General features: G+C 45.5%; 1 protein-coding gene across 1 annotated transcript in view; it reads right to left on the reverse strand.

The window, feature by feature from the left end:
* Nucleotides 1-3,836: 3,836 nt before the first annotated feature.
* LOC144769146 (serine protease 27-like) overlaps nucleotides 3,837-23,933 on the reverse strand; it is a 70,978-nt gene continuing 50,881 nt past the window's right edge. Inside the window, exons 5-6 of the mRNA XM_078653154.1 lie at nucleotides 22,631-22,800; nucleotides 3,837-5,008 (exon numbers count right to left, since the gene is read on the reverse strand). Of these exons, the coding sequence (XP_078509280.1) occupies nucleotides 4,679-5,008; nucleotides 22,631-22,800 (500 nt within the window). The 3' untranslated portion in view covers nucleotides 3,837-4,678. The remainder of the gene's footprint in view (nucleotides 5,009-22,630; nucleotides 22,801-23,933) is intronic.

The following is a 23,933-nucleotide window of genomic DNA, read 5'->3' on the forward strand; positions in this document are numbered from 1 at the left end:
TTTGACCCTAAGTGATCACCATACATTTGGAAGAAGATGCCAAGATTCAGTTCAACTCTCCACAATACCATGGACCTTGACCAACATCTCTGCATCCACAGCTGGAGCCATCAACAATGTCTGCTTTCCAGCAAAGCAGACTGACACTGAGGAGTGACTGAGGAGTGCAATCTGTGTGCATGTGCTAAGAGTGCGACAGATACTCTGAGACCCAAATGTGCCCCAGCACATACCTACTATATTGAGAAGCACTGAATGAAATATTGAGTCAATTCCTAACTGAGACACTGGGTAAGCCTTCTCTACAATTACCAGAAGAGGACAAAAGAAATACTCAATAGTGGGACAAATGGCCTACCCATTACAGGATAGATATACACATGGTATTTGAATTCCAATATTGCATTGTGATAGCTCAAGATGTCAAGATGGAAGAAGTTCTGGGGTGTGATTTGATCACACAGAGGCAGAGAAATCCCCTAATCACTGGGAGTATTCCATTAATGACAACCATAAACGTCTGCTTACCTCACTTAAACTATAGATATCTATATCTGTAATATTAGATTATAGTATTGTGCTGAAGGAAGAAAAATGTATGTTATCTTAAGACAAAGCACTGGCTAAACCCTGATTCATTGTGTGCCATTGTATGCTGTATTGATCTGTGAATCAAGAACCCTACTCCATATTCCTGGGTGAACCTTCCATCACTCTGCTTTGCGAGCCCTAAGAACGAATACTTACATGGTTTACATAGTGATGTATTCTGGATCTGTAGTCGGTAGGCCCCAGTACACTAGAGGTAAATATTACCACTTTACAAAATTGGAGCCTACAATCCCATGAATGCTCTGTTAATGCAAACCAGGTTCAACCATCCTTCTTTTGGCAGATTGTGACGGCAATGGAATCACAATATGACAAATCCCCTAGAAAAAAATAAAAAAAACTGCTTCTGCTGTATGCTAATGATACTTTCCATTGAAATGTGACCTGTCGAAGTCTAGCTCAGTGGATTTGGTCCCCCCTTCTGACAGGCAGTCTTAAATGGAGTAGATAAAGTGCTGTAGTATTTATTGTAGATAAGATGGACAAATACTGCCATGGTTCTTAAAGATTTTTGAGGTCAAGCTAATGTTACCTTTGCATTTGGCCAAGAGATTGAATGGTATATATGTTAGACAATTAATATCAGAACGGTGTTGGGAATCCCTGCATTTCTCCCACTGAAAGCCAGAATAAGAGTGTCTGAAGGCACTTTATGTTTGTAAATAACAACTCCATTAAAAATTGACAAATAAGGGAGTAACTTTCTCAAGATGTTATACACACTAATGTGGTTAACTGTTTAAATACAAGGAACAGGAGAAGCAGCGAGGATGGACTGATCGGACGAAAGTGCTTGTCATCTGAAATAAAATGTAACTAAAATATAGGCACAGCCACTAGAGGGGGCAGGCATGTCAGAAGATTCTGCAGGGCCTGGGCAATAATTTGAAGTGGGGCTCTTCATGGGATGAGAACCTGTTTCAAAGTTTTAAAAATGTCCTGTTTGGAAAGAGAAAACGCCACAGACAGCTTTGCTTTAAAATCTAAAAACTGAGAGGCTTTTTTATGTGCCCCTTGTGCTTGCGAGTGCGTCACTGTTTGTGACGCAGCGGCGCAAAATATGTGCCAAACTGCAACATATTTACAAAGTGATGCATTTATGCAGATGCGTTACTTTGTAAACCCCTGGGCTATATTATACCTCCATCAGGTATAATGTATGCAGGGTGAGTGTTCAGCCGCAAAAAAGGCTTGTAAAAGTATTGCAGAATATCGATCAGATTTCTCTGCGACACTTCTAGGACGTCTCTGTGTCAAATCTTTATGTCTTCCTCACAGCAGGCGTAAAGCTGACACAGGCCCTTTCACATGAAGCTTACCCCATGTGAAAGGACACATTGCTGGAGTTCCGTCTGTTTTCAGACACACCCCAGTAATGCTCCACTTTTGCACCTACAGATACGTCAGAAATACTGACGTATCTGTAAATTCTTGCAACATGGAGCGCCATACAGTAAATATGGTGCATCCATTGTGTCACAAGGATTGCGCACTGAAAAGTGTCACATTGTTGTTTTCACGCAGCACTGCAACACTTTTCTTAAATGAGGCCCTGATTTGCAGCATAGGGCAAGGCCCACAAAAAGCGCAGGCCCTTGGTTATAATGACCCCTCTACCATTCTGGCTGGCCCGGAGGGATTATGTGGGACATATTCCTTTCAAGGCTTGTAATGTGCCTTTTTTCCCCTTCAAATTTCCATTCATCCCCTCCCTTGCACCACCAGTTTAGTTTCTGCGTCATTCACCGAGTCATTTCAAGTCCTCTGCTTCCTGCAAGCTGCACAGGCGGAAACTTTCTTTGTCAGTAGGCCTTTCTCGACGGGGGTGCTCCAGAAATGTCACGCGAGAGTGAAGAGCAACAGACCCGCCCAAGGCAAGACGATTAGTTAGAAGAAATTTGAAGTGCAGACGAGGCAGCCATTCATCTTCTAAGTATGTTCTATATGATGTACCCTTAGGCCACCCATGGCACCGAAACTAACATCAGGTGAACTCTATGATGCAACAGCTCTACATAAGGGGGCTTATTTATGACACCATGCGTCACTTTTTGTGACGCACCAGCAGGGTAAAAAATGTGCCATGTTGCTTCATATTTACTAAGTGAAGCATCTAGGTAGATGTGTCACTTTGTAAACCCCTCTGCCACACTATACCTGTGCCAGGTATAATGTATGCAGGGTGGGTATTCTGACGTAAGTAAGCCTCATAGAAGTGATGCAGTGAAATCAATGAGATTTCACTGCATCACTTCTAGGACGCAAATGCGTCAATATCTTATGCCTGCCTAACAGCAGTCGTAAGACTGACGCAGGCACATTTGAAATGGGACTTGCCCATGTGAAATGACCCATTGATGGAGTTGCATCACTTTTGTGACACACTCCAGCAATGCGTAAATTTTGTGCCTACAGATATGTCAGAAATACTGACGTATATGTAACTCATTGCGACATGATGTGTCATACTGTAACTATGACTCATCCGGCATGTCGCAAGGAGGGTGCAATGAAAAGTGACGCATTGCTGTTTTCACGCAGTGATGTGTCACTTTTCATAAATGAGGCTCAAGGTGTTTTTGGCATTACTTTTTAGCGTTGCACTTTTCCTGACTAGGCAGTCTCTTTTGATTTTTAAGAAAATGATCTCACGACCATACTGAGGATAACGAACACTAGATAGGAAATAATTCCTACCAGACAAAAAAGTGCTCTACATTATTAAAAACAAGTAAAGTTAACCTAATACATTCTAGAATATGAAACAATTATAATGAATCCTAGAATAATGAAAATCATGGACAACAGCCAAAACCGTAGCAAATACCCTAACTCTTAAGCTAAACATAATTCATCCTGATATTATTTCTAACCGTCACTCTAATCGCAGTCCGAAACAAACCATAATGTCAACCCTAATCACAATCTTAAACTCAAATATTAGGCTAATGAATCCCTAATATTAAAATTACGCTTAAGCATAACTCTAGCCACAGTCCCTAAACCCAACCACATCCCCAGTCTCAACCTTTACATTTTTTAATTAACCTAACTCCTAAAGCAAACAAATATAAATATATCCCCTCTGACTCCTCACCCTACAACACATAAATCATCAATAATGACCATTATATACTTCAAAGGATTTTCTTCATCAGCACTGAAAAAAAGCCATAATCAATTGTTGTTTTTTTACTTTACATTCAAATAATGCGGTAGTTGGTATTAAGGTACTACAAAGCTATGCTGAGTGAATTTGATAATTCCATAAAGCAAATATAAATAAATACACATTAACTGACTCTTAGTGGAAAATGTTTGTTTGCGGGCCTGGTTAATATAGGGTGGCTCCTGGAAAAAAATGCTGAGCCAGGGGAGGCCATTGAAGAAGTTTGCCGTCATTCAAAATTTCTTATTGTCCGGGTGCACTGGAATGAGGGAACAAGACACAAATGCTCAGATTAACCCGTCTTTTTTGGGAGACAAGAATATGCCTGACATCAGAAACAGGAAAATAGCGGCATACTCAAGGAAAATCCATAATGCCAAAAGCCTCTGATGAATTCCAATGAAATCACCTAAAAAATGTTTGCACAGACATCAAACTTGTTATGGGTCTGGTATAGAGTCAACAGTGCAACTAATTTTAGTCCATACATGAACCATGGCTTGGGGACCAAGCTTTTGAACTTGAGAGATTCCTATGGGGACGTCCTGTAATTATGTAGCCACATTTTCCAAATCCCTGATCTAGAGGAGAACAAAGTGTTCCCTGTTAACTTCACTATCAGAAATTGTTTGTGCCCAAAAGCAGCAAAAAACAGAAATAACAAGAAAGTTCTTGATGTACGTTTGTCGTTAAGGTGGTCAGTACCATCACCGAGCCACTATAAATAGAAATCACTAGCATGCTTCTCATATACACGTTGTGAGACCACGGCAAATGTTGCTATTGATTGCAGTCAAGGTGCATTTGCATTACTTATGCTCTTAAGTGACGCTTGGCGATTAGAAATTCCCAGCTAAAATCTAATTGTCCATCTGATGTGGTTGGTCTACTTCTGGTCTACAGGCAGCTGAGCAGGAAGGCTGTCAGAAGGACAACCATGGAGCTGGCGCACACGGCCTGGTTTGACGTCACTAGGCTCTGCTGGTTTTTTTGCCCTACATATGTGCTGCTGGTAGTTAATGGGGTGACCACTGTGGTGTTGCTGGCAGTCTTCATAATGCTGAATTCCATCACAGGCAAATACTGCTGTATCCAGCTGGAATAGGCAGCCACTCTGGTATACACTCCAGGGCGGTTCGGCTCCGCGCATCCTTCTCCCCAGCTTACAATTCCAGCCAGCAGCCAGATCCCATCAACCTCACACACCAGAGGTCCACCGGAGTCTCCCTGAGGGTTCAAAATCAAGCTTTAGAAATGGGTTGTAAAAATGCAATGTAATTCTTAAGTACAATCCAGAAAAAGCTTTGATACACATCTCACTGTCCACCATTCACACCCTATATGCATACTGCAACTTCTCCAAAATGCCAAGCTGATACTTCTGCCCCAAACAGCTGTTCATCCACTAACCAGCAAAACTTTCGAGTATAAATTGGTAATTCATCTGAAAATCCAGTGAAGTGTTATACCTAACCCAGAGCTGAAGAAAAGCCACAATCACTGACGCTCAGTTGAACCAAGGCAAATGCTTCAAAGCAGGATGGATCATCAGTGGTTTACCACATATGCCACTTCAGGGGTTTCTCCTGTGGTAAACCACATTTCTGATCAGGCCACAATTAACATAATGCCTCAAATACAAGATGAGTCAACCTAAATCCAGTTGAACTTGAATCGGCTAAATTATGTTGTGATACCTGATTTGATAAACCTTCAAGCTATTTGAGAATTAAAGATTTGAAAATGTGATGTCAAGTTTGAAGTAGGTTATAATGTGACCAAGTGAGACACTCTGTTCTAACTGTTTTGGCACATGAGAAAGAAAATCAGCAATTACATTTTCATTACCTGGAACATAGTTTATACTATAACAAAAATCTTGCAACTTCATTGAAAACCTGGCAATCCTTGCAGAAGCATTATTTTCTCCCTTTATTGTCAACACCTTAAACCAAAGGTTTGTGATAATAACGCACCATACATGGTCACCCCACCCATATGCTCAGAAATGCTCCAAGGCACATACACATGCCAGGGTTTCACATTCTATGATTAAGTACTTTTCCTCAGCAGGTGAAAATGACCTGGAGGCAAAAGTAATTACATTTTCCATTTCTTGTTCAATTATCTGCAAAAGACCTTTCAGAGCACTATGGTGGCGGCTCCTCCGCTAAGACAGAGGAGCATTGCTCCTCTGCTTTCAGTAGTGAAAGTAAAGGAACATTTAAATGATAATAACTTGTTGTTATTAGCATTCTATTTGTTCCTGCTGCAGCATCTTTGCGAGGCAGGTGTAGAAGTGGTGAGTACAATGTAAGTGTGCAATGACTGATTGACCAGCCCTCTCAATTAATCAATCAGGGGTTTATATAGCACACTACTTACCCATGAGGGTCTCAAGGCACTGTTGAGGGGGGGGGGGGGGGACTCCGGATCAGTCGAGGAGCCAGGTAATCAGGTTCTTCCTGAAAGTGTGCAGGGTTGGGGAGCATCTGATGTTCACGGGGACCTCGTTCCAGGTCTTGGCTGCGATGTAGGAGAAGGATCTCCCGCCTGTTCTGTTTCTGCGGATGAGAGGGACCTCTGCCAGGGAGAGGTCGGTGGAGCGGAGGTTCCTCTTGGGTACGTGGAAGGAAACTCTCTTGTTGAGGTATTTGGGTCCGATGTTGTTGAGGGATTTGTAGGCATGGGTGAGGAGTTTGAAAGTGGCCCTTTTCTCGACGAAGAGCCAGTGGAGGTCTCGTAGGTGTTGGGTCATGTGTTCGTGACGTGGAGTCCCGAGGACGAGTCAGGCCGCAGCTTTCTGGATGGCCTGGAGTCTTTGTAGTAGAGCTTTGTTGATTCCAGCGTATAGGGTGTTGCCGTAGTCCAGTCTGCTGGTTATGAGTGTGTGGGTAACGGTCTTTCTGCAGACGGGGGAATCCATTTGAAGGTCTTGCGGAGCATGCACAGGCAGTTGAAGCTGGTGGATGTGACGTCGTTGACCTGGTGGTTCGTGAAGAGGGAGGAGTCAAGGATGATGCGGAGGTTTCGTGCATGGTCAGCTGGAGTGGGAGGGCTCCAGAGGTCGGTGGGCCACCAGGTGTTGTCCCAGGCAGAGTTGCAGGCTCCGAGGATGAGGACCTCAGACTTCTCTGAGTTGAGCTTCAAACTGCTGTCCTTCATCCAGGCTGCCATGTTCTTCATTCCTTCCTGGAAGCAGAGTCTGGTGTCTTTGGGATTGTTTGTGAGTGAGAGAATGAGCTGGATGTCGTCGGCGTAGGATACAATGCTTAGCCATTGCTGTCTGACGATGGCGGCGAGATGGGCCATGTAGATGTTGAAGAGCATGGGGCTGAGCGATGAGCCTTGGGGTACTCCGCAGTTGATGTCAGTGGGTTCGGTGAGGAAGGGGAGAGTCTGATCCTCTGGTTTTTGCCAGAGAGAAAGGATTGGATCCAGTTGAGGGCGGCTCCTGGTATCCCTGTGTCGTGAAGTCTGGCTGCCAGCGTGCGATGGGAAACAGTGCTGAAGGCTGCAGAGAGGTTTCAAAGGATGATGGCCGCAGTATGTCCCTGGTCGAGTAGCATGCGGATGTCGTCAGTGGCGGCAAGGAGAGCAGTCTCAGTGCTGTGGTTGCTGCGGAATCCAGATTGGGAGGCTTCTAGTATGGTGTTCTCTTCGATGAAGGTGGTCAGCTGGGCGTTCACGAGTCGCTCTGTGACTTTGTCTGCGAAAGGGAGGAGAGAGATGGGCCTGTAGTTTTTCAGATCCGTTGGGTCGGGTGTGGGTTTCTTGAGGAGGGGTTTTACCTCCGCTCACTTCCAGTCGTCTGGGAAAATGCCGGACATGTAGGAGGCGTTGATGGTCAGTCCCAGTTCAGGTGCAATGGTGGCAGCGGCCCTGTGGAATATGTGTGGTGTGCAGAGGTCCGATGGGGCTCCGGAGTGCGTTTTCTTCATGGTAGTGGTGATGTGTTCTATGGTGGCGGGATTCCAGTTCGTGATGGATGGCTTATCGGCGGCAAGAGGGGGGTGATATCCGGTGTCTGTTCTTTGAAGTTGTCATAGAGAACTTTGATCTTCACATGGAAGTAGGAGCTGAGCTTGTTGCAGAGTTCTTGGGAGGTGTGATGTCCTTGGCTTTGCTGGGTGGTTTTGCGAACTGCTGAATGTATTTTATTTTATTTTTTTCAGCTAAGTAGTTTTATATAGCTCTGGCCAGACCCGAGGATATCGGAGTGCTTTGCAACAGATTATAAGGCAGGAAGACAAAAATCAGGCATAGGTATACAAATTGGTTCATATTGTTCCGACGTGTGATGCTACAACTGAAGTGAGGCAGTCCTGGGAGCCTCACACCCTGTCATGAACGGAAACCAATTACAGGGAGGAGGGGTACCAAGGGGATGGCGTACGGGCACTTGGAGGAGGTAGATGCTGGTGAGAAAGTGGCAAGGTGCTGCAGAAAGTCGGCAAGTATCCAACAGCGAGGGTTAACTGTTCGAGAAAGCGCAGTTGAGGAAGAGGTCTTTTAGGAGTTTTATGAATTTTACAAAGGACGGGATAGTTCTAATATTTGCTGCCATGGAATTCCAGATATTGGGTGCGTTTCCAGTGAAGGATCGTGCGACGTTTTTTTGTTTGCGTGTTTTCATGGGGATGAGCAGTAGGGAGTTGGAGCTCCTGAGGTTCCTTGTCTGGCTGGCCCTATTGAGTTTGGAAGCCAGGTATTTGGGTTTCCCTGTGTGGAGGGCTTTGTGTGTGAGACAGGCAGTTCTGAAGCTGGCACGTATCTCAACTGGAAGCCATTTTAGTTCTTTGAGTGCAGGTGCAATGTGCTAAAGTTTCCTGACTCCGGTTACCATTCTGGCTGCTGCGTTTAGACTAGTTTTGAGGGGAGCCAGGTGGGATTTCGCTGTACTAGTGAGGATAGCATTTCCATGATCAAGTCTGGATATCTCCATAATGACGTTGAACAGTTCCTTGGTTTTGGTAGCGTTGGTCTGGACTTTGTCTCTTATAAAGGCACGTTTGGTGTCTCTTATGCACCGGTGGTATTCCTTCATGGTGATCCTTTGATTGTTCCGGTACAAAAGGGGGTGGTGGTGATGGACGGAGCATCTGAACCAATCAAACACTCACACCCAGTCAACAGATCTGGGTTTAATCCAACACCGTTCTTTAGCCCACTCTGCCACCCCAGTTCAGACATGGCGTATGCAAATCAGTCTGACCGTGTGCCTCATGGGAACAGTCCGCCCAAACTGCCAAGCCATGCCTTCCCTGGACCAGATTCAAGCTTCCTAGGACCGGTTTCTGGCATTACAGCCGTCTTCAGCCAGGCTTGCTTGAATCCAAATAGGAGCATCTGATTGGTTCAGATGCTCCGTCCATCACCACCCCCTTTTGTACCGCTTTGCCGCCATAAGTTGGCAGGGTATGCTCAGACGTGAGTCCCTTGTCAAAGTGAGCAAGGGACTCACGTCTGAGCATACCCTGCCAACTTATGATGACAAAGCTGCACAAAAGGGGGTGGTGATGGACAGAGCATCTGAACCAATCAAACACTAACACCCAGTCAACAGATATGGGTTTAATCCATCACCGTTCTTTAGCCCACTCTGCCACCCCAGTTCAGACATGGCCATATGCAAATCAGTCTTACCCTGTGCCTCATGGGAACAGTCCAGCCCGAACTGCCAAGCCATGCCTTCCCTGGACTGGAAACAAGCTTCCTATGACTGGTTTCTGGCATTCCAGCCGTCTTCAGCCAGGCTTGCTTGAATCCAGTGGCAAAGTGAGCAAGGGACTCACGTCTGAGCATACCCTGCCAACTTATGGCAACAAAGCGGTACAAAAGCGGGTGGTGATGGACGGAGCATCTGAACCAGTCAAACACTCACACCCAGTCAACAGATCTGTCCATCACCACCCCCTTTTGTACCGCTTTGTCGCCATAAATTGGCAGGGTATGCTCATACGTGAGTCCCTTGCTCACTTTGCCACTGGATTCAAGCAAGCCTGGCTGAAGACGGCTGGAATGCCAGACACCAGTCCTAGGAAGCTTGTTTCCGGTCCAGGGAAGGCATGGCTTGGCAGTTCGGGCTGGACTGTTCCCATGAGGCACAGGGTCAGACTGATTTGCATATGGCCATGTCTGAACTGGGGTGGCAGATGGGCTAAAGAACGGTGATGGATTAAACCCATATCTGTTGACTGGGTGTGAGTGTTTGATTGGTTCAGATGCTCCGTCCATCACCACCCCCTTTTGTACCGCTTTGTCGCCATAAGTTGGCAGGGTATGCTCAGACGTGAGTCCCTTGCTCACTTTGCCACTGGATTCAAGCAAGCCTGGCTGAAGACGCCTGGAATGCCAGAAACCGGTCCTAGGAAGCTTGTTTCCGGTCCGGGGAAGGCATGGCTTGGCATTTCGGGCTGGACTGTTCCCAAGAGGCACAGGGTCAGACTGATTTGCATATGGCCATGTCTAAACTGGGGTGGCAGAGTGGGCTAAAGAACGGTGATGGATTAAACCCAGATCTGTTGACTGGGTGTGAGTGTTTGATTGGTTCAGATGCTCTGTCCATCATCACCCCCTTTTGTACCCCTTTGATTGTTCCGAGCTTCCATGGTTTTCTGGTTTTGCCAGGTTTTCTCTAGGCATCTGCAGGAGCGTCTGGCTTCTTGGAGTTCTGCGGTGAACCAGGCGGCCTTCCGGGGGCGTTGTCTGGCGGGGTGGCGGAGGAGTGCGAGCTTGTCTTCGCAGCAGGAGATCCAGCGGCGAAATTCCTTGGCTGCGGAGTTGAAGTTGGTTGTGTCGCTTGGGGGTCTTGGAGAAGGGTGCTTTTGAGGTGCTCCACTGTGACCTTGCTCCAGTTCCTCCGTGGCAGTCACGGGCGGGCTTGGGTGCGGAGGTGGTGTTGAAGGTGAAATGAACGCAGTGGTGGTCCGTCCAGAGGGGCTGGGTGGTGTGGCTGAAGTAGATGTTGGTCCCCCGTGAAGATTGGGTCGAGGGTGTGTCCAGCCGTGTGCGTGGGCATGTTGACCAGTTGCTTCAGTCCGAGGTTGTCAAGGAGAGTGGTGGAGTCTGGGTTGTTGCGGTTGTCGAGGTGGAAATTCAGGTCCCCGAGCAGGATGTATTCCATGGAGGTGATGGTGTGGGGTGCGGCGAGTTCGGTGATGGTAGTTGAGGACAGGGTGTGGGGTCCAGGTGGTCTGTAGATGAGGGTACCGCATAGTGTGGTCCTGGGGCTGGTCTGGATCTGGAAGTGGAGGTGGAGGTGTTAGAGTGAGGGTCATTCATGCTGGATGTGGAGAGTTGGATGAGTGTCTTGTGTGCGATGACGAGCCCTCCTCCTGGGCGGTGGGGCCGGTCCTTTTTCTGTATCTTGGAGCAGTCGGGATGGCAATGGCGATGTCGGGTCAGAGGAGGTGCTGGTCCATGTTTCCGTGAGGAAGGAGACGTCGGACGAGAGGGTGTCTATCAGGTCCCAGATCTCTACGGCGTGTCGGTGGAGGGAACGCACGTTGAGAAGAATGTACGTTAGGGTTTCTGTGGTGAGTGCATCATGCGGGCCTTTGGCGGTTGGGGTGGTTTTGTTGACGGTGATTGCACCTGTTTGTGACATCATAATGCTATTGTAAGTATTCTCAAGTTATGTTGATAAACAAGATCAAAAGATTCCCATTCCCATCTTATAGAGCAAGGTTTGTGGCCGATGATGTTACTTTTTTCAATCTCAATGTAGTGAGATCTAAGAATTTTGTAAGGTGGCAGGTTAGCTTTAGTAAAGTTGGATTAAAGCACAGCATTACCGCCTGCCTGCAGGACCTGACTCAATGATGGTTAAAGGATGGTTTTAGTAGGGTGCACCTTCTGTCCTTTATTTTGTTGCAGATGCAGATAATGTGAATAAGGTTTTCCATGCCACAGGCACACAGGCGGCATGGCTGGTCTCCTCCTCTTTCTACCCACGGCAGCAAAAACGGGGCAATTTAACCAACTTCCAATCGAAGTTTTAAAAAATGGTCCTTGGTCGACAACTTAGATCCAGCCTTTAGGTAGGGTTGCGTTTTAAGGATGTCAAAATTGCTATGCACAGCCCAACCTAGGGCTCTCTTTGATAGTGCTTTCTTGTCCTCTATGACTGATATTAGCCTTGTTGTCTTTGTAACAATGTTTTAAAATACAGAATAAGCCGTTGGGCAATTCCACAGGTCTGTCAGGCCTAAAATCTTGATGGATTCCAATAGATATTTGTTAGCTGCCGATTTTCCGGTATGAGACAACTCTACCCAGAGATGGTCATTCAAAGTCCCTTCCACGACTGCTTTGATCTTATGCCAGCATTTTACAAAGGCTCCCCTTTACTCTATCACCTGGTTTTGAAGCCCAAATTCCAACCTTATTTGGGCTGGAGAGACGTATTTGGGGACCTAAAAGGTCGCTCGATAGGAGGTCATTATTCTACTATCTAGAGTTGTTGCGTCTTTCCCTCTTAATGAGTCACTCCCATCGGTGATTGTGGGATGAAATTTTGCTTGCAGGACCTTTAGAAAAGGATCTAGCGTTAGGTCAGGCAGCAGATTCTTCAAAGGTTTTAGTGCTAGATAGGTCATAGTTCCCTTCCTTCGTAAGGATTCCATTTGTGGCTTGAAGGAATTGTGTTGATTTAAAAGGATGCCTAAGTACTTATAGCTTGTTACTTGGCTTAGTTGATTACCATCCAAATACCAACTGGGAATTCTCTTCTTATAGTAATTTACTTTCATAATTTTTGTTTTTTTGAAGTTTATTTTCAAAGAATATTGTTAAGAGAATTTTTGAGTTACGTCCAGGAGGTGCTGAAGGCCAATTGGGGTCTGACTAATCAGGACTAGATCGTCAGCGTATAGCAAATGTGTTAATGTCGTATTACCTAGCTTCGGTGCGTGTGATGAACAGTGATCCAATTACATCGGTAATTCAGTCAAAAAAAGGCTGAATAGCAGCAGAGCTAGAAAACATCCTTGTTTTAAGCCCTTATTGGTGGGAATTCTTGTTGAGAGGTGCCATCCTGCACCTAGCTTTATTCTTATCCACGTATTGGTGTGCAAAAGCCTAAGTATATCTAGGAGGGTGGCTTGTATCCCCAGCTGTCCAATTTACACCAGAGCTTAATGCGGTCTATGTGATCGAAAGCTGTGGAGTAATCTATGAAGCAGAGATATAACAGGGAATTTTCCGTGCTTCGCAGTAACTATAAGCATGGTTAGGGCCATGATGTTAGTAGTAGTGCCTTGCCCTTTGTGGAAGCCTGTTTGTGTTATTGGAATGATGCGGTTCGTGGAGGTCCAACAGGCCAGTTCATTTAAAAAGATCCCCATACAGTACTTTGCCTCAGTGTCTATGAGGGCTATTAATTGATAATCATTTGGAACAGACCTGTCTCCCTGTTTATGTATTGGGCTGATAATTGAGTCTAGCGCATGACTCTGGAATTATGGTAGTCCCTATGGCGTGTCTAAAAACTGGGGATAATGCTTTGCTCCAGAATTCAGGGTCAGATTTATACAGCATTGGAGGGATGCCGTTGGGGCCGGGGGCCCCACCCTGTCTGCCTCTCGCTATTTGTTTCCCTATTGCCAATGCTGCTGTGCAATTCTGCTCCTCTGCTGCAGATGATGGGCAGGTTGGACCTGATAAAAAATGTGGCTCCTGCTGCGTCAGCATTTATTTTCTACTGACCTCATCATGTAGGCGGTGTTGTTTTAGCGCTTCTGTTGAAAGGCTATTAAGACAGATTTTTTCCTGGAGGGACGAACAGGGACTAGCAGAATTTATCTCCAGGTTATTGAAATGTTTGGAAAGATAATCAACCCAGGTGGCTGCTGCAATATTGGAGTCCATGCCGTGGTGACTGGGTCACTGTAGTTTATTGACACTTTGCCAAAATGTAGCGCAATTTTTCTGATTGGCATTGAAATGAAGCTTTGCCCATAACTCATTTTCCGTTGCTCTTTTGTGTGCCCATCTCCTCCATTTTGCTATTGTCTTTAGTTCACAGAGAGTGCTTTGTAAACTGGGGTTGTTTGGAAACTTACGACGAAATTTTAAAGTTTGGTTTATGGAATGATTTAGTTTTTTTGAGTTTGGGCTTTTTGTTGTATTAGCTGTAATGGCTGAGACATTCTTCTGCCTGTTGCTCTGCAGTTAGTGAATGCCACTCCAAGAGATGTAACAAACTCTTCCCAGAGTTCCCGAGGCTCGGCTTCTAATTGGTTATACAGATCTTTAGCTTTAAGTGATATTTCCTCAATATTATTAGAGTTGAACCTTATTCTATTGAGATTGCTGGTCTCGTCCTGTACAATGGTGTTACTTATGTCTGGTGTTCGACTTGGATTTGTTAGAAGGCTTAGCTCTTGTGCTACGTGATCACTCAGGGCCAAATATTGACTGCAAACTCCGAAATTTGCAGAATTTCAGCCTTTGCGATCACAATTTGGCTTTGAGCAATGTAGGTAAGATTAAACACTGGCCAAATAAGGAATCGCATAAATTGCGATTCCTTATTTTGCGATTGCATTTAATGAATTACAAATTACGATTCCCTAAATGCAATGTAAGTAGCACAAAAGAAAGTGCCCTTTAGCCTTAAGGAATCGCTAATTACCACCAACTTCAAGTTGGTGGTAATTAGCGATTTCCTTTAAAAAAGCACTTTTTTGCCTTTTTAAAAGTGCCATGTGGCACACATTCATTCCCTTAGGGCATGTATGTGCACCACATGTGCACACATGCACATTTCAGGGGTGCAACAGAGTGTCCTTTTGGAACACTTGCACCCTTGAAATTGCGCCCGGAATTTGCGATTGCCTCTTGGTTACACGCAAATTGCGGGCACAAATCCTATTAATTCCTATGGGAATGAATGGGATGGTATTCCTTGATTGCGAATCTCAATTTGCGATTCACAATCAAGGAATATTAAGGAATCACAAATATTTTTGCGATTCCTACCTACATTCAATTTTGCGAGTCCTTAATAGTGATTCGGTGAAAATCGCTATTAAGGACTCACAAAATTGAACTTACCTACATCTCTCTCTCAATTCGTCATTTCCAATCTTAAAGCTGACAATTGTATTAAACAGTGTAAGAGTTGTAAAAGTAAATTCAAGATGTGAGGAGACTGTTGGTGAGTGACACGTGGCTGGTGGTGGGTTGTCCTCTTTGAAATGACCATTTACAGCTCTCAAATTTAGATGCTCCAATTCCTGGAGCAGTTTTTCCGCGCTTCTCGCTGGCTTGATGGACTGTGTTGTGCCGTGCTTCGGGATTCACCAAGCGCCTGGGAGGACTTGCGTAGGGTCATCATCTGTAGTGAGCCCTAGGAAGTGCATATTGAAATCTCCTGCTAGAATAATGAGATCAGGAGCTTGCTCATCCATTAATCTCTTTAATTCTGTAGGTAGCTTGTTCGCCACACTTGTTTTCTGTTTTGGGTTACATAAACATTTATTATTATTATTTCCTGTTTGAGCTGGTTAAGCTTAAGAATTATTTTTGCGGCCTGTATACAGATTGGAGGTGTTAGGGAGAGGTGTGGCGCCGCGGCCAGGGCGACTGACGCTGGAATCTCGGGATCAGGGTTCGATCCCCGGCTCCGGCGGCAGGTTAGCCCAGCACCATGCAACTCTGGGCAATAGCTTGCTTAATCTTCCCGACGGCCCCCAGCGCCTAGAGACCCTAACGGGTGATTGTGCGCTATACAAATGTGGATTATTATATTATTAGCTGAATATTTATTTGAACAATCTCTCCTATTTTGGTTATGGAGGCTAAAAGCAGTAAGCCCGCCGAGCGGTGGCCAAATACTGAGCCTTGGTTGCTGGGAATTAGTAAGAGGTATAACCTTGCAGTTCAAAGGGCTTGTCTTCTCAGGTCTCCTGAAGCTGAATTATGTCGAAAGATTTTAAAGTAGTTTAGAGTCTCTTGATCTCTTGTTTTAGAGGCTATGCCATTGATATTCCAGACACATATGGTGGTACTATCCCACTCTGGTAAGGGTGCGTAAGTTACAGTTGCCTGTTGTCAATTTGTACTTACTGATGTTATTAGCTGCTGTGTGCATGGCTGCATGCCCAGTTGTTATTTATTGGAGCTTATGTTGGGGCAGATTGTCCTGGAGCTGGTAGCAGTGCAATTGTCAGGCTGGCATCTGTCAATGTGCCTGGAGATCTACTTCTTGCTCCTTTCAGGAATGAAGAAGTCGACAGGCGTGGGCTTTTTTGTTTCATTTCTTAGAAAAGGTGTTGGATAATGCGGCTTTGGAAATGACTTCAGAATTATCCCCCTATTTAGAGATTTCTTTCTTTCTCATAAAATTCTTCCTGCTACCTCCAAAGTTCTCCATCTGGTGTTGGTTGCTTTGGGACTTTGGCTACTGTTGTTAGGCAAAAATTCAATTGACAGTAGATCAGAAGTAGTGATATCCACTAGAGTTGTAATAGAGTGTAAGAGCCGTAGTACTTTCCCTCTGTTCAATATGTCCGCGCGACCTCGTGACTTCTATTGTGGAAGAAGTGTTATAGTAGTTGTCACTTCCTCCTTTAGTATTTCCTGATTGTGAGGGAATGTGCCATCATTATCAATTGCTTTTTGAACTGGTGATTCCTGATTTTGAGTGTGTTCACCAAACTTACTGTTTGCTTCTTGGGCTATAGAACCTAGATGAAAAGCTTTTAAATTGTGTAGTTCGTATTTAGGGTTGTTATAAGGTAAAGTTAATTTATCAGTTGAAGGCCGAGTTTCGTCTTGCGAGCTGGTGCCTTACTCAGGAATATGTTTGGTGGGAAACAGTTGCTCGTATTGACTGACCTGTGTGACCACACCTGGCTTTGCCCTTATAATTTTTATTCCTTCAATGGATGCCCTTCTGTCACTTAGTGTTGAGGGCAGATCTTGCCTTGAGTTAATTCTTGCCATGTTTCTACCCTGGATAGAAGGGCTTGGAACAGGGATACTTCCTGACAGTCTTCTTGTTGGTTTGTGATTATCTCCCGGAGTGTTACTAGTACTATCTTCCAGAGTGTTACAAGTACTAGGTGGAGGACAAAGGTCCCTTTGCTGTATCTTTGAAGAATTGGTTCTTGTAAAGTAAGTCTTTGTGCCTTCTGCAGGGGCTGACGCTGTAGATTTTAATAATTCCTCGCTTTTGGGATCGATTGTGGCTAGTCTTGGCTGGGAATGAATGGTCAGTTGGGTAGTGGATTTGCTGTTCCTTCCTTTGCTTTTTTGCTTACGACCAATTTTTATTAGTGTTTTTTTTTGTTTGTCTGGTGATCCTGTTTAGATGGTTAGCTTATGATCGCTTTCTCCTGATAAGGGTTTGCTATTTAGTGATGTTGTCGCTGTTGGTTGTATGGTCGATGTTGAGCTACCCTCCATGAAGTTAGAATTTCTGACGGTTTCCTGGCTTGTTGCTGTTGGTTTCAAGATGGACAATAAATTGCCCAGCATCGTCAGAAGCATCAATAATTTAACCACTATTGGGGCAAAAGAACATTCTTGTTGCAGTGATTGTGTTTTAATGGCCGCTTCTTGCCCTCTCTTTATTAATTCATTCAGGTCGGCTAACTTTCTGTCGATCCCTGAAGTAAAGTTGCAAAACTGTTAGTTGGAGGTCCAGTTTGTGGGATTGGAATTACAGTGCCACTATTGAACATTGCATTCTACTGAGTAAGGATTCCCAGATAATTTTTTTATTATTGTTTGTATTCCCAATGTTGCTTTGTTCTGAGCTTGCAATTTTAGATTTGATTGTAGGGTCATGACTGTAGGAGGCAATTAGTTCCTCCCACTCTGGAGAGGCTAAGAAGGACATGTCAGCGTTGTCAGCGTTGTCAACATTTGATGTGTGGGAGTCTTTCTTTGGGAGTGACTGACTTTGTACTGGTTGAAGTTTTTCGTGAGGATTGCCGGGTTCCGACAAAACCGCCGAGAGCTTTATATCATCCAAACAAGGAGGAGACAAGGATTGAGGAAAAGAGCCTTTTTGGTTGTAATATATTCTCCCTTGTTTTTTTTTTCTCCTACTGAGATGCTATTTGTGAGAGGACTTGCTGGGGCTTGTTGACAAGTCCTGTGTCAGGCTCTTCTTGCAGCAATGTAGTTGGAGGATCAGTACCAGGACCAGTCTCCGCAACTTGTGGGGTAGATGGAAAGAACAAGGAGTCTGATCTTGGTGTAGTTCCCCCCTTGTTGGAGAAATGAGGGACCCGCAATTGCTACCCTGAGCTTCTTTAGAGCAACGTGGTAGTCCAGTTGATAGAAAACATGCTCCTTATTTATGCAAGGTTTATTTGATTCATCTGCCAGTTGCATTATTTTATGACTGTACCAAGGGAGCAACTCTAACTCCCTAATGTTCACATTGACTTTATCTTTAGATCTGTTACCAGGATGAGTTGGTTCGAAAGTTGGCCCTGTTGTAAGGAGTACAGTTTGGTCGGAACAACCAGAAGGTGAGTTCCGGTTTAGACTATCTGCTCCTTCTTGATGTCTATAGTTGGAGTGAGTTAATGCTGTGGTTTGCTTTTTGGTTGATTGAGGAGGTTGAGCAAGACTACTTTATATGGGCAAAAGAGGAGTTTGCAGCCCTTCTATAGCACCGCTCTTGGAGAAGATACCTGTGCCAAGATCTTTCAAAAAGGAGAATTTGGTGTAAATTCTAGGCTGCAAGGAACAAGGGATTCTCCTCTGTGGCATCCCATCAATTCCAATTAGGGACTCATCCTCGGGACCGAGCCTTGTGTTGGCTACAGCACCCTCTCCCATTAAAGGTCCATTATCTCTGTTAGGAGTTATGGTAGGAGATTTACTCTCTTCCTGGAGTAGAAAGACATTGCTAGTTGACACGTTATGTGACAATCTGTTAAAGGGGCTGAGGATCATGTTGGGTGCCAGATTATTTATTAGCCTGTTTGGTTTTTTTGCGTTTTGTCTTGGGACTATCTGGGCTAAAGTCAGATGGGCTAGTAACCCTAAGCCCACTCCTATCCTCGCTCTTCCATTTTGTTGCCTTGGGATCAGGTTGAGGTTAAGGTTTCGATTTGGCTTTCACTGGGGCTTTTCTTACTCTGCCCGACCTCATTATTTCCCTGCCCACTGGTATACCCGCAGGTGCAGCTGGCTTGATGAGTCAGAATTGTCTAAAATCCTTCCTCCTAATGCAGAGCCAGGTGCTGGGCCGAATTTCCACTAACTTCCTTTCCCAGGAAATTAAGGCAACTAAAGTGTGTGAGGTTTAATGAAAGGGTCAGTGGGATTCAGGCCGCAAGCAAGGCATACTATGGCCTCTGGAAGGATCCAGGAAAGGGTCCCCTGCACCTTGCACTTGCACCCTCCCAGTGGAACTATGCACGCTCTTTCCTGCGCTCAGTCCTACGCGCCTCTCAGGTGGCGTGGCTTCAGCCTTCAGCAACAGTGACAGTGGCAGTGACAATAACATTATTGACAGTTTGCAGCTTGCCTTCTCACCTTTGCTCCAGTTAAAACGTCAGCAAAGTCCAAGCTTCGACAAGGCGGCAATGAAGCACAGTGAAGCACAGTGGAAGGCGATAATGAGAATGGCAGTGAAAATGGCGGTGAAAACGGATTGAACGGCTGCCCAGATGAAAGGGGCAGGGAGGCAAGCAGAAAGAAGGCAGGAATAATGAAAGGTTGCTTCAACGCTGGGCCAGTGCAACCAGTGCCGCCAACCTCGAGGTCTGTTTGCCTGCCTCTCCCCAGCCTCTCTCCGGCTGCGGAGCAAGCCGCTAGGAAACTTGCCTTCCTGCCGTCTGAGCCGCAAGGGCAGCTGGGCCCAGGGTCGGGAATCAGAAGCCGGGAGACGGGAGCTGAAAGCTGGTGAAAAACTACTGGTCACACCGGCTTAGTGCACCCTCTGTGGCTCGCTCCCTCGCTCCCGCCGTTACCGCCGTAACCACTGCTGCTGCTGTTCTCGGCAACAGACCAAACTGCCAGACTGACGTTTGCCGAAAAACCTGGAACTGGAGTTTCCACAGGAGGATGATGGCCACAGCTCCTCCTTGATTAAGGATTCTCTTAGATTCCTCAACTACAGTGAGTAAGGCTGTTTCAGTTCCGTGCTTGGGGTGGAATCCTGTTTGCGTGGGATTCAGAAGGACATGTGTTTCTAGGAAGGCCGAGAGCAACGAGTTCACGTGTTTTTCCAGTATTTTGGCTATTACTGGAAGCATTGCCAACTTAGGGCAAACAAAGCAAACACAAGGAGATGATGGACGGAGCGCTCAAACTTTTCTGACACTCACCCCCAGTCACAAATCTGGGTTGAATCCATCATCGTTCTTTAATTCGCTTCACCACCCAGACATGGGTCCCTTGCTCACTTTGCCACTGGTTTCAAGCTAGCCTGGCTGATATGGGGTGTTACCCTGAAACCGGTCCCAGAATCCTTTTTTCCAGTCCAGGGAAGACCTGGCTTGGCAGTTCAGGCTGGACTGTTTTCCCCAAGACACAGGGTCAAGACTGATTTGCATATAGCTGGGTCTGAATTGAGGTGGCGAAGAGAGCTAAAGAACGATGATGGATTCAACCCAGATCTGTGACTGGGGGTGAGCGTCTGAATAGTTTCAGCGCTCTGTCCATCATCTCCTTGTGTATACTTTTAGAAAGTTGGCATTTTCCTCCTTAGCCATTTAGTGCCTGTAGCATATCTCTGGGTCACATGACTGGGTGTTGTTGACAGTTGAGCTTTGTGTATTCCTCCTAGACAGCCACACACAATAGAGAGCTTAGGTGTGCCTGGAGGGGCCATCACTGGCAGGATGGGAGGACACAGCTGGGCCCAGCCCTACTTACACTTGAATAGATTGTGTCCTGCCATCACACAAAGGGCTGCAACCCCGCCATAGTCTGGAGTCTAGACAGGGAAGATAGGATGCCGGGGTATCTCAAAGGGAATTTCTGGAAGCTTCTCCCACCATCCAGAGGAAGGGCACCATGTATAATCTCAGAACTAACACATTGTTTTGACTGCACAATGCATCTTCAACATAGACCATCACAATGCTTGGCAAATCATAATTAAGGTACTTTGTTCAGTGGACCCAACTGGGTCCCTGCTGCAGGCATGCGATCCATCACAGTAGCCCTGAACTTGTGACTTTTGTTCTGGTCCGGCATGACCAGATATCCACAGTTGGCCCTTTGTGCTTTTTGGTGCTATTTTTACTGAAATCTTTCAACCTGCTACTGATTGGATTTATGTCATTTTTGTCTTGTTTTATTTATTTAAAACAAATCTCTACTATCCTAAATCTGTTGTGGGATCCTTTATGGTGTGTTGTCACTGTGTTACTGTTTGTAGTGTTACACAAGTACTTTCCACATTGCCTCTCAGTTAAGCCTGATTACTTTGTGCCAAATTACCTGAGAGTTGAGCACAGGTAAATTTAGCGATGCTTGTGACTTCACCTTGAGAACAATTGTGGTTGCTGCTTGAGAAGGGTTTCACCCCCCTCAGAAAGTACCCAATTTCTTACAGTGACCCTATGGAAGTAAATAGCTTGATTTGACCTGTCTCCTTCATCTGTCTTCCCCATGCTGATGCATTTGGGTGAGATGCAAACAAAAGAATGCACCGCTGCAATTATTCTGGTGCATTAGCAAATGTAGATGTAAAACAGCAGCTGCTGCAGGTTGCATGGGAGGATGTGATCATGGGAAAACCCATCCACTGTGATTGTCCATCAAAAAGTAGGAACAAAACACTACTGTCTTATTACCATTGGTTGTACTGGTGGTTAGGCAAATGTTTGCCAACAGGCCTATTTTCTTGTTGATTTCTGCAGCTCATGTCAACTTATTATTCCATTGGCCATCACCTTTCAACATACTGTTTGCATGAAAAGTTGACTTCTCTCAAAGATGTTCAATGGCACTGATGTCATTTGACCGTGTTTGGGGCATGCTCTTGTGATTAGTTGCATCAATTTGAGAACTGTACAAGTCAGTGGCGGCTGCTACCAAACAAGGGTAGCGGGGAGAGAGAGGAATGAAAAAAAAATTGCACTTACCTGGGTACTGTCACCACGGCTCCTCTGTCCTGCTTCTTACAACGAAGCAGGAAGCACACAGGCTCCCAGACTCCTCTAGTCAATCAGGATGCTGCGATCATCAGCTTGACCGCTATATTATGATTGGTCTGAGCGCCGTGGTTTGGTGCTCAGACATGGGAGCCTGTGCATGTTCTCCACCCAGGCTGTGCAATACTGCCAGGTGGAGAAAATGCTAAGTGCGCTTGACTGTTTGGCCAACTAAAGACGGCTGGCCAAACCATGATGCGCACTTAGAGAGTCCCCATCACTCCTCCCCCTGCTCTGGCCAGTCCAGCCCGGCCTGTCCCACACCTAAGCCAGTACGGAAAAATAAAATGATTATAACATTGTGTTATTATCATTTATTTTTCCTTTAAGACTTCTCTGAGAGCAGTGGTGCGACCTCCTCTGCCTTAGCAGAGGAGCCGCTGCTGGTACAAGTAACACCAACACACTTATGGTTACATAATGAGTAGCATATTAAAACAGATGAGGGAACTTGCATAGTGTGTGGAGGTCCTCCCCTTACACGCAGATAGAATTTCAGGGCGGGAGGATAGGTGACTGATGCCCTCCTCCCTTTGACCAGCACCTGGGTGGTGAGGGGCTGGCACCAAGTGAAATGCAAGGGCCTGGTTTACACCCCCTAGAGTGAGTAAAATAAAAGTAGCCAGTAAAACTGCACATTCCTCATGATCCTTCAAATAGGCTTTATATCCAGGCTCACCATCTCACCAATCCAAGGAACGGCAAGTCACTTTACCTGGCAGGAGTCCTTCTTCCCCTCGGGGTAGCCAGCGCAGATCATGTCGTCCTGGACTTCTTTAGTAGCTGGACTCACCAAGGAGTCTATGTGGTACAGAATGTCACAGGAGGCAGCATCGATGAGTGGGACCTGAACTTCCTGCAGGGTCATTGGGGACGGCAAACTCTCTGGAACAAAAAAAGTCAGGTGGTTGGGCACATGTTAGGTTAAGTTGTCAACTGCGGAAGCAAAAGTCATCAATGCTAATCCTTGTTTTTACCTCTGCACAGGTTCCCAATTAATAAAAGCCTGTAGAATCAGACAACTGCAGGCAGCAGCCGAGTGTGTGCGGAAAGCGGTGGCGTGAAGGCGAGAGTCCCGGGGTCCTCTATAAACATCAACATTTTACCCCATTTGTGGGGTTCGGGGGAATGTATGTCACCTTGAATGACTGCCATACTACAGTTTACCCTTGAAGTTTAGCCTCAGCATTGGAGTCTATTCACAAAATGTGACCATTTAATAGATTATCAACAGACCTTTCGAGTCCTGATCTAGTAAGACATTCATTTGATGATTTTGATGAGTTCAGCAATTACCTAAATTTTCATGTAATCAATAGCTTGGCCGAAGTTGGTACACCACTTAATAAATACAACAATAATATACATATTCCCACTGAGCCTGATAAAGCATGTGTAGATCAAACCTGCCTGCAAAGCACACTTACATATCATACGCACCCTCCGCAAGGGTCCCAGATACATACGAAAGCACCACCGCACTATAAACTGGCTGAGGTTTCATGATTGACCAAAGCACACTGTCGAATTGAATTTCCAATGGCAAAAACAGGGAGGCAAGTTCACAGGAATGTAATAGCCATCAGTATGGAACATTCCCAAGCCATTCCAGAAAGTGCAGCCGACCTACGTCTGCTTTGGAAACCTCTAGAGACACTAATTATTCATGCAACTGTTCAGATAACTGGAATCTCAAAAAGAAGAAAGTTAGCAAAACTGGAACAGTGGAAACCCCATATTATCCAAGACTTGAAGCAAAGTGCTGATGACGCTGAAACATATTAACCAGGTCAAACAGAAGGTCGCACTATGGCCTTTTATTCTGATCTGCACTGGATGTCCCATTTTGCTATTTTGGTTCAACTCCATCAATTTTCTGCTGGGAGAGTCATAATTATTATTATTATTATTATTATTATATGAAACTTGTAACGCGCTCAGCTTACCCAGGGGCATCCCGGCGCGACAGACCAAAAAAGAAGGAGAGACTCGATTACTCACTGCTATGGAAACAAGTA

Source organism: Lissotriton helveticus, chromosome 7, assembly GCF_964261635.1.
Source record: "Lissotriton helveticus chromosome 7, aLisHel1.1, whole genome shotgun sequence".
Lineage (NCBI taxonomy): Eukaryota > Metazoa > Chordata > Amphibia > Caudata > Salamandridae > Lissotriton > Lissotriton helveticus.